Source organism: Lepisosteus oculatus, chromosome 14 (genome assembly GCF_040954835.1).
Source record: "Lepisosteus oculatus isolate fLepOcu1 chromosome 14, fLepOcu1.hap2, whole genome shotgun sequence".
Taxonomy (NCBI): Eukaryota; Metazoa; Chordata; class Actinopteri; order Semionotiformes; family Lepisosteidae; genus Lepisosteus; species Lepisosteus oculatus.
Genome location: NC_090709.1, coordinates 41,429,726 through 41,440,850, shown reverse-complemented (window position 1 = coordinate 41,440,850; position 11,125 = coordinate 41,429,726). Strand labels below are relative to the sequence as shown.

Genomic DNA, 11,125 nt, shown 5'->3' with positions numbered 1-11,125 from the left:
GTGCTGCATTCTCACATAAACTGAATACTGGTCCTGACACACCTGTGTGCTGAGCTCTCACCTGTACTGTGCTTTAGTATTACTATTACACTGGTAATGGAAACAGTGGTGTTGTTGTTTTCAGGAGCAGCACTAGTAATGGAGCATAATGTTCTTGTTATTGTAAGAGCACTAGTAATAGAAACAGTCGTGTTGATGTTTTCAGGAGCAGTAATGGTAATAAAAGCAGTGGGGTTGTTTGTTTCAGTAGCTGCTCTCATAAAAGCAGAAGTGTGATTTTTTCAGTAGCAGCACCAGTAGTAGAAGCAGTAATGTTGTTGTTTTTATGAGCAGCAGTAGTAAGGGGGAGAGCTGTGAAGCTCTCTCCGTCATGTTCCAGGATGTCCAGAGGCTGATATTGGGAAGACAGGTATGGATTAAGAGTTGTGTGGAGGTGGGAAGCTCTCTCCAGACTTTTATTTTCCTTGCTTTTCCAGGATGTCCAGATGCTGACAGTGGGAAGCCCAGTATGGACTTGTGATAGAGGTTGGATTCTCACCTGTTTTTTCTTTTCCTTGGTTTTCCTGGATGTCCACAGGCTGACAGTGGGAAGACAGGTATGGGTGGGGTGTCGTGATAGAGGTGGGTTTCTCTCGCCTGTTTTCTTTTCCCTGATTTTCCAGGATGTCCAGATGCGGTCAGTGGGAAGACAGGGGAGCCCAAAGCTTTTCACAGACCTGTGTGTTTGTGACCTTTCAGATTACTGTGGCTGCAAGTGATTCAGCTGCTGGTACTGTTCTCTTACAGGACACTTTGTTATTTTCCAAGCAAGTTGAATAATAATAATCATTGTTTACACTTCTACAGCTCTTCCCAGGTCAGGGGGATCCCCTCCAGCCCCCCCTGGATGATGCGCCGGCAGCCAGAGTGCGCCAGTACAGCCTCAACGTTAATGTTGAACAGGCATCAGAGAAACGACTCTCTTATAGAAAAGGAAAGGCTTACTTTAACACTGGCGTTGCCTCATTGTGAAGTTTTTGTCTCTCCATCTTGGACAGTTGACACTGACTGTGACCCTCTCGTGTCTCTCCACTGAGGACTGAGGAATTCAGACCAGAGACTGAAGCGCCGGAGTTTCTTTTCACAGATGTACAGTCCTGCTGTCTGTCGTGGCCGGGGGAGAGACAGCGCTGTGGCAGAAGCTTTGTCCCGAATGTAAGTCACTGTGTGATCCTTTATGGTGGAGGTTTATTCACAGCTTAGAACAATAAATAAGAAACGTACCTTTGAGGATACTGTTCACATGGTGGTTTTTGTTTTAAAGGGTGAGGGCGTGATGTTTCTCTCTCCGATTGCTTTAAATGGGACAGATCCCAGCCTGAGCCGGAGCAGGTGTGGTCTGGACGGTCCATCTGCAGGGGACAGAGAGCGGTCAGACCACCATGAGGCGGCCTGGCACTGTCCCACACAGCCCCCTGACTGCTCGAGTGCCTTCATAGACCCGCTCTGTTGTTCACGGCGTCCTCACAGGGCTTGTGTGTCCATTTTTCTCTTCTGATCAGGTGTGATGTTTTTATGTAGATGGCACTAGGAATATAACCAGTAGTGTCATAATTTCCAGTAGCAGCACTAGTAATAGAAGAACTAATGTCATTATTTCAGTAGCAGCACTAGGAAGAGAAGCAGTGTTGTTATTTTCAGGAGAAGCACTAGAAATACAAGCAGTCGTGTCGTTATTTTTAGTAGCAGCACCAGGAAGAGAAGCGGTAGTGTTGTTATTTTCAGGAGCAGCACTAGGAAGAGAAGCAGTAGTGTTGATATTTTTAGAGGCAGCAGTAGTAATGGTTATCGAGTTGTGAAGCTCTTTCCCTAATTTTCCAGGATGTCCAGAGGCTGACGATGAGAAGACAGGTTTTGAAGGGGAGTTGCTATACAAATGGGATTCTCTCAGGTGTGTTCTTTTCTCTAATTTTCCAGAGTGTCCAGAGGCTGGCAGTGGGAAGATCGGTACAGATGGGGAGTTGTGATAGAGGTGAGAAGCTCTCTCCCAACTTAATTTTCCCTCATTTTCCAGGATTCAAAGTCTAACAGTGGGAAGATAGGTATGGATCGGGACTTGTGATAGAGCTGGGAAGTTCTCTTCTGACTTTCTTTTCCCTTGTTTTCCAGGATGACCAGACACTGACAGAGGGAAGACAGGTGTGGATGAGGAGTTTGGATGGAGGTAGGAGACTCTCCTTGATTTCTTCCTCCTTGTGGCAGTCTGTGTGCCTGTCTCTCCAGCTGCCTGTGGGCTGTGAAACTCCACGGCTTCACAGTGCTTACTTGGGCTTAGTACCTGTAGGTTGCAGGTTTGATTCCTGAGGGGGGACACAGCTCTTGTACTCCAGGGCTTCTGTCTACTGTGACAGATAGACTGTTCTGATACAATGGTCATCACAGTGGCTGTACTGTAGGGAGTGTGGTGTTGACAGTGGTGTGCTGCATTCTCACATATACTGAAGACTGGTCCTGACAAACCTGTGTGCTGAGCTCTCACCTGTACTGTGCTTTAGTATTGAAACCTGAGTATTGAACTCTCACATCTGTTGAACTTTAATACTGAAACCTGCATGCTGATCTTTTCAGCTGCGCTACAATACTCTAACATGCATACTGAACTCTCGGCTGTACTGAGCTTTAATACTCACAGTGACACACCTGTGTGCTGAACTCTCAACTGTACTGAGCTTCAATACTCACACTGACACACGTGTAATGTACTCTGCTGTGTACTGTTGTTATACTGAAACCTGTGTACTGATCTCTCGCCTGTACTGAATTCTCGACGACACACCGGTATGGTTGTATTGCACTTGAATACTCACACCGATACTCCAGTGTGCCGACTTTGCGATTGTACTGCTATTTAATCTTCAGTGACACATCAGTCCGCTGAACTCTCTACTGTACTCTGTAATACTCAAACATGTGCACTGAACTCACCTGTACTGTACTATAATACTCCACACATCAGTGTACTGAAATCTTGACTGTACTGTGCTTTAATAATCAGTGACACATCATTGTGGTCAAGTCTCACCTGTACTGTGCTGCAGTACTCACACTGACACACCTGTGTGCTGAGCTCTCACCTGTACTGTGCTTTAGTATACAACCCTGAGTATTGAACTGTCATCTCTATTGAGCTTTAAACTCAAACCTGTGTGCTGAACGTTTGCCTGTACTGCGTTGTTATACTCAACAGTGGTGTGTTGAATTCTCACAAATACTGTATCTACAATACACTGACACACCAGTCTACTGAATTCTCAGCTTTACTGAGCTTTAATACTCACACTGACACACGTGTAATGAACTCTGTTGTTGACTGTTGTTATACTGAAACCCATATACTGATCTCTCACTGGTACTGCACTGTAATACTCAAGGACACATCTGTGTTCTGAAGTCTCACCTGTACTGTGCCGTAATAGTGACACACTGACACACCTGTGTGCTGAGCTCTACTCTGTATTGTACTTTAGTATTCGACCCAGTGCGCTGAACTCCAATCTCAATTGAGCTTTTATACTCAAACCTGTGTGTTGAACTCACATGCGCTGCTGTGTACTGAAATCTCGACTGTACTGTGCTTTAATAATCCATGACAAATCATTGTGCTGAGCTCTCCTGTGTGCTGACCTTTTGCCTGAACTGTGTTGGAATACTGAACCCTCAGCTGTACTGAGGTTTCATTCTCAAGAACACATCTGTGTGCTGAGCTCTCACCTGTACTGTGCTTTAATAATCAGTGACGTATCGGCCTCACTCTCAGCTGTACTGTGCTGCAACAGTGACACACTGACACACCTGTGTACTGAACTCGCATATATGGTAGTGTAATACTCAAACATTTGTGTACTGAAATCTCAACTTTACTGTGCTTTAATAGTGACACACTGACACACTTGGGTGCTGAACAGCCTTTACTGTGCTTCACTGTTCAACCTGTGTATGAATTCTTGCCTGTCCTGTGCTTCAATACTTAGTGATACTCCTGTGTGAAGAACTGTCACCTGTACTCTTGTAATACTCAAACCTGTGTATGAATTCTTGCCTGTCCTGTACTCCTGTGTAAAGAACTGTCACCTGTACTCTTGTAATACTCAAACCTGTGTATGAATTGTTGCCTGTCCTGTACTCTTGTGTAAAGAACTGTCACTTGTACTCTTGTAATACTCAAACCTGTGTATGAATTGGTGCCTGTCCTGTACTCTTGTGTAAAGAACTGTCACCTGTACTCTTGTAATACTCAAACCTGTGTATGAATTGTTGCCTGTCCTGTACTCTTGTGTAAAGAACTGTCACCTGTGCTCTTGTAATACTCAAACCTGTGTATGAATTGGTGCCTGTCCTGTACTCTTGTAATACTCAAACCTGTGTATAAATTCTTGTTTGTACTGTGCTGTGCCATTGACACACTCCCGTGCTGAACTGTCACTTGTTTTGTTGTAATACTCAAACTTCTGTATGAATTCTTGCCTGTACTGTGCTGTGATACTGATGTACTCCTGTGCTGAACTCTCCTCTGTGTATTTTTAATAATCAAACCTCTACTGTAATATGCGACTACATCTATCCTGAAATCATGACTGTACTAATGACGGATAATTGTGCTGAAATGTCACCTATAATCTACTGTGCTGTACTAGTGCCACTGCTAGCTGTGTACTGAACTCTTCTGTACATTATAATACTCAAGCTTGTCACTAAACCCACCACTACTGTCTGATAATATTCCGCAGCTGTGTACTGAGATCTGGACTGTGCATTAAGTAGGACTGACTGCTCATTGTCCTGAATTCACACCTGAAATGTGCTGTAATAGTGACACACCTGTGTTCTAAACAGCTGTCTGTACTGTGCTTTAATAGTCAGTGTTACGGTGAAGAACTCCTGCCTCTACCCTTGTAATACTCAGCCCTGTGTATGAATTGTTGCCTGTTACTGTGCTGTAATATTTACACACTGCCCCCCTGTTGTATCAGACCTGCCTGTTTCCTGAATGACCTGCTCTCATCTGGGCTAGGTTGATTGAATCCCCTGTGTCTGTGTGTTAATCTTCCTCTCTCTGTGCTCCAGGACAGAGCTGCTGTTCTTGGTGTCTCTGTGGAGAAGCAGCCAGTGGGGACCAGGAGCTGCGTACCAACAGGCTCAGCGGGAGAGGCAGATGCATCTGGAGCACAGCAGCACCTCCTGCGCTGAGGACAGTGAGAGAGAGAGAGAGACTACTGCGCCGTCGCCTGGCCGCTGTCACTCAGGCCAGAGTCTGAGCTGCACCTGTGAGCCGATAAAGAGCAAAGAGCTGGACTCTGTCACCCGGGATCCCAACACCCTGCCTGGAGAGGATGAGTCTCGGTTTCCCTGAGGTCTGAGGCCGTCTGTGCTGCTGGGCCTGTGCCCTCCTCCTCCAGGCGTTAGTGTTGGAGAGCCTGAGTTCTTTCACCCTTTGTCCTGTGAGCGGAGTCGGTGGTGGAGTAGTAATTTGCTGTCAGGGTTCGGAGGAAGAGTGGTGGGCCGGAGGGGCAGGTGCAGTACTCGTCTGTCTCCAGTGTGTGTGTGTGTGACCTCTTGCCCTGCAGGCTCATCCTCTCATGTTTCAAACATGATCCACCTCATTACTACTCTCACAGTATTGCCACACGTAAGGTAGGGATATGAAGGGGGGAGAAGAGCAGAGGGATGAAGCCGGGTCACGGAGGGGAGTGAGTAGGAGGCCGTGATGGGTAAAGGGCAGCGGGAACTGGGGAAGGGAAGCTGGGTTGACACTCCTCTGCCTTTATTACTTGAACTGTCCTGCTGCAGGACCTCATGAACTACATTTCCCAGCAGGCCATGGGGGAGAACAGTGGCCAATGGGCTGCCTCCCCTGGGTTAATGAGGCTCAGCTGGTGTATATAACGAGGGTATGGGAGCTCAGCTCCTGCAGCGGGGTGGAAGGTGGAGGCAGTGGTCTGTTCAGTGAGTTGGACTTGGGGGTGGGAAGAAAACATTCGAGCTGCAGAGAAATTGCCAGCAGCTTTAAAATAAGAGAGGGAGGGACAAGCTGGGTGGTTCTCGGTGAACGAGGAGCTGTGCTGGGGGGTGGGTTCGTGTTCCTGGTGCTTGAAGGGCAAGGGGGGCTCGGGTGGGTGGGCAGGCAGGGCCAGTGTTTCTCTTTCCGCTAAGAGGAGGTTCAACAGGAGCCCTCATGAAAGTGTAGAGCTAGACTGGGGAGAGGGCCTTATTTCTTCTTGTGCTTGTTTCGCAGTTAGCTGGTGACCCTTTCTAATCAGACCCTCAGGAAAAGGGATCAGCCAGAGACTCATAACTGGTTTTTCTCCCTCATCTTTTTTAGCGGGGAGGGGTCGAGGGGCTCACCTGGGCCCAGTCCTCCAGTGCAGGAGGCCCAGCGGGGCAGCTGTGGGCACAAACACTCACAGCCACAAGGTAAGGGATCGCAGTGCTCTTTATTCACAGCGAGGGACACAGCAGGCCAGAAACCACAAGACAGACCCTCGCTCTTACCTGGAGCCACCACCAGCTTCAAACCAGGCCTGTGGCAAGAAAGCCAGCACTCCCAGTTCCCAGGGTCAGCAGTCCAACACAACAGCAGCAGCACAGCTCTGATGCTCCTCTCTCCTGCTCTGCTCGGCACAACCACTCTCTTCCCCAGCCAAGGCTGGACTGAAGGGCTCCGCTGCCTGCTTTTTAAATGTCTCCCGACCAATGGGCTTCCACCAGTTAGCCAGGTAATTGTGCTTCGGCACAGCCTGCTGGGAAATGGAGTCGACATCTTGCTGCCCCTCACAGCGTCCAGAGCGAGTGGCACAGGAGCTGTTCCTGAAGTAGCTGAGCCCGTCGGCGAGGGAAATAAATGCAATTCAAATAAAAAAGAGCAAGTAGTCTTCTGGGATGAGTAAAATAATCATTGTTAACGTTTGTGAGAATTCAATATAAAACACTTGTCCTGTGGAGGATTTGAACCTGCAGGCTGGAGGGGAGCAGGCGAGAGCTCTTCCACAGAGCCACCGTGTCTCTCTGCAGGCTGGGGCTCCTGTGGGCTCTTGCTCTTCCCGGCTCAGGGTTCCAGACTGAGCAGTAAAAGGCAGAGCGATGGCATCTCCTCTCAGGGCAGGAGCAGGTGGAGGAGTGGAGATGGTGCTGCGCTCGTGACTGGGAGGTTGTGAGTTCAAATCCCAGGTGGGACCTGAGGTTGGTAAGAAAAGTACATGATCTCGGTGTCTCTATCAACGTGTCTCTGTTTTCAAGAATTAAATTCAATAAAACTTGCAGCTGGTTTCTCCTTGGATTTGAACCCACAACCTCTCTGGTACAGAGGCAGAGCTCTTCCACTGAGCCACCGTGTCTCTGTTGGTCTGGGGCTCCTGTGGGCTCTTGGTCTTCTTCCCAGTTCAGGGCTGAAACGGAGGGATAAGAGCCGGACCGAATCCCTCTCCCCTTGGGCCTGGAGCAGGTGGAGGAGTGGAGACGGTGCTGCGCTCATGACCAGGAGGTTGTGGGTTCAAGTCCTGGCTGATCCCTGGTAAGTAAACCAAGGTGAGTATTGGAGGTGAGTATGTGGGCAGGATGATGGGGAGGGGCTATTACTGGGGGGTAGTGGGGGGGATGGAGGAGGCAGAGCAGGGTCAGGAACAGGTAGTGGGGTGGGCTAGGAAGGGAGGGGTGGAGGAGGCAGGGCAGGGGCTGGGCTGGGTTAGGTTAGCCAGGGTTAGAGGGGGAGGAGTGGGTTAGGCAGAGGTGTAGGGCAGGGCTAGGCTAGAGCGGAGTAGTGGGGGGGGTGAGGCAGTGTAGGGCCAGGGGTGGGTGAGGAGAGGTGAGTGGAGGAGGAGTGGCGAGAGGCCCGGGCCGAGGTGGGAGGAGTGGCAGGTGGCCCGGGCCGGAGGAGGAGTGGCGAGAGGCCCGGGCCGAGGTGGGAGGAGTGGCAGGTGGCCCGGGCCGGAGGAGGAGATGGGAGGAGAGGCCCGGGCCAAGGTGGGAGGAGTGGCAGGTGGCAGGTGGCAGGTGGCAGGTGGCCTGGGCTGGAGGAGGAGATGGGAGGAGAGGCCCGGGCCAAGGTGGGAGGAGTGGCAGGTGGCAGGTGGCAGGTGGCCTGGGCTGGAGGAGGAGATGGGAGGAGAGGCCCGGGCCAAGGTGGGAGGAGTGGCAGGTGGCAGGTGGCCTGGGCTGGAGGAGGAGATGGGAGGAGAGGCCCGGGCCAAGGTGGGAGGAGTGGCAGGTGGCCCGGGCCGGAGGAGGAGATGGGAGGAGAGGCCCGGGCCAAGGTGGGAGGAGTGGCAGGTGGCCCGGGCTGGAGGAGGAGAGGCCCGGGCCAAGGTGGGAGGAGTGGCAGGTGGCCTGGGCTGGATGAGGTGAGTGGAGGAGGAGAGGCCTGGGCCGGGGGAGGAGTGGCAGGTGGCCCGGGCCGAGGTGGGGGGGGTGTAGAGAGGTGAGTGGAGGAGACGGGGGGGGGTGGGCCCAGGCCAAGAGTGAGGATGAGGTGAGACGGGGGGGGGAGAGGAGGTGGAGGCAGGACAAAGGAGCAGGGGGAGACAGAAACTTTTTCCCTGGGGGAAGAGAAAAAGTTTCTGTCTCCCCCTGCTCCTTTGTCCTGCCTCCACCTCCTCTCCCCCCCCCGTCTCACCTCATCCTCACTCTTGGCCTGGGCCCACCCCCCCCCCGTCTCCTCCACTCACCTCTCTACACCCCCCCCACCTCGGCCCGGGCCACCTGCCACTCCTCCCCCGGCCCAGGCCTCTCCTCCTCCACTCACCTCATCCAGCCCAGGCCACCTGCCACTCCTCCCACCTTGGCCCGGGCCTCTCCTCCCATCTCCTCCTCTGGCCCAGGCCACCTGCCACTCCCCCCACCTGCCACTCCTTCTCCACTCACCTCTCACCTCCTCCTCTGGCCTGGGCCACCTGCCACTCCCCCCACCTTGGCCTGGGCCTCTCCTCCCATCTCCTCCTCTGGCCCAGGCCACCTGCCACTCCTTCTCCACTCACCTCTCACCTCCTCCTCTGGCCTGGGCCACCTGCCACTCCCCCCACCTTGGCCTGGGCCTCTCCTCTCACCTCCTCCTCTGGCCTGGGCCACCTGCCACTCCCCCCACCTTGGCCTGGGCCTCTCCTCCCATCTCCTCCTCTGGCCCAGGCCACCTGCCACTCCTTCTCCACTCACCTCTCACCTCCTCCTCTGGCCTGGGCCACCTGCCACTCCCCCCACCTTGGCCTGGGCCTCTCCTCCCATCTCCTCCTCTGGCCCAGGCCACCTGCCACTCCTCCTCCACTCACCTCTCACCTCCTCCTCTGGCCTGGGCCACCTGCCACTCCTCCCACCTTGGCCTGGGCCTCTCCTCCCCTGGCCCGGGCCACCTGCCACCTGCCACCTGCCACTCCTCCCACCTTGGCCTGGGCCTCTCCTCCCATCTCCTCCTCTGGCCTGGGCCACCTGCCACTCCTCCTCCACTCACCTCTCCTACTCTCCTCTCTCCACCCACCCCTGGCCCTACACTGCCTCACCCCCCCACTACTCCTCTCTAGCCTAGCCCTGCCCTACACCTCTGCCTAACCCACTCCTCCCCCTCTAACCCTGGCTAACCTAACCCAGCCCCTGCTCTGCCTCCTCCACCCCCCCACTACCCCCCAGTAATAGCCCCTCCCCATCATCCTGCCCACATACTCACCTCCGATACTCACCTTGGTTTACTTACCAGGGATCAGCCAGGACTTGAACCCACAACCTCCTGGTCATGAGCGCAGCACCGTCTCCACTCCTCCACCTGCTCCAGGCCCAAGGGGAGAGGGATTCGGTCCGGCTCTTATCCCTCCATTTCAGCCCTGAACTGGGAAGAAGACCAAGAGCCCACAGGAGCCCCAGACCAACAGGGACACGGTGGCTCAGTGGAAGAGCTCTGCCTCTGTACTGGAGAGGTTGTGAGTTCAAGTCCAGGGAGAAACTAGCTGCTTGTTTCATTCAATTTAATTCTTGAAAAGAATTGGTAAGAAAAGTTAATAAATGTACTTTTCTTACCAACCTCAGGTCCCACCTGGGATTCGAACCTACAACCTCCCAGTCACAAGCGCAGCACCATCTCCACTCCTCCACCTGCTCCCGCCCTGAGAGGAGACGCCATCGCTCTGCCTTTTACTGCTCAGTCTGGAACCCTGAGCCGGGAAGAGCAAGAGCCCACAGGAGCCCCAGCCTGCAGAGAGACACGGTGGCTCTGTGGAAGAGCTCTCGCCTGCTCCCCTCCAGCCTGCAGGTTCAAATCCTCCCCAGGACAAGTGTTTTACATTGAATTCTCACAAACGTTAACAATGATTATTTTACTCATCCCAGAAGACTACTTGCTCTTTTTTATTTGAATTAGATTTATTTCCCTCGCCGACGGGCTCAGCTACTTCAGGAACAGCTCCTGTGCCACTCGCTCTGGACGCTGTGAGGGGCAGCAAGATGTCGACTCCATTTCCCAGCAGGCCGTGCCGAAGCACAATTACCTGGCTAACTGGTGGAAGCCCATTGGTCAGGAGACATTTAAAAAGCAGGCAGCGGAGCCCTTCAGTCCAGCCTTGGCTGGGGAAGAGAGTGGTTGTGCCGAGCAGAGCAGGAGAGAGGAGCTTCAGAGCTGTGCTGCTGCTGCTGCTGCTGTGTTGGACTGCTGACCCTGGGAACTGGGAGTGCTGGCTTTCTTGCCACAAGCCTGGTTTGAAGCTGGTGGTGGCTCCAGGTAAGAGCGAGGGTCGGTCTTGTGGTTTCTGGCCTGCTGTGTCCCTCGCTGTGAATAAAGAGCACTGCGATCCCTTACCTTGTGGCTGTGAGTGTTTGTGCCCACAGCTGCCCCGCTGGGCCTCCTGCACTGGAGGACTGGGCCCAGGTGAGCCCCTCGACCCCTCCCCGCTAAAAAAGATGAGGGAGAAAAACCAGTTATGAGTCTCTGGCTGATCCCTTTTCCTGAGGGTCTGATTAGAAAGGGTCGCCAGCTAACTGCGAAACAAGCACAAGAAGAAATAAGGCCCTCTGCCCAGTCTAGTTCTACACTTTCATAAGGGCTCCTGTTGAGCCTCCTCTTAGCGGAAAGAGAAACACTGGCCCTGCCTGCCCACCCGCCCGAGCCCCCCTTGCC

General features: G+C 53.0%; 1 protein-coding gene across 1 annotated transcript; it reads right to left on the bottom strand.

The window, feature by feature from the left end:
• Positions 1 to 7,751: 7,751 nt before the first annotated feature.
• LOC138242627 (uncharacterized) lies at positions 7,752 to 9,428 on the bottom strand. The gene is made up of 2 exons (XM_069198173.1): positions 9,323 to 9,428; positions 7,752 to 8,392 (listed from the first exon to the last, which is right to left on the bottom strand). The coding sequence occupies exons 1-2, from the start codon at positions 9,426 to 9,428 to the stop codon at positions 7,752 to 7,754; spliced, it is 747 nt and encodes a 248-aa protein (XP_069054274.1).
• Positions 9,429 to 11,125: the final 1,697 nt, after the last annotated feature.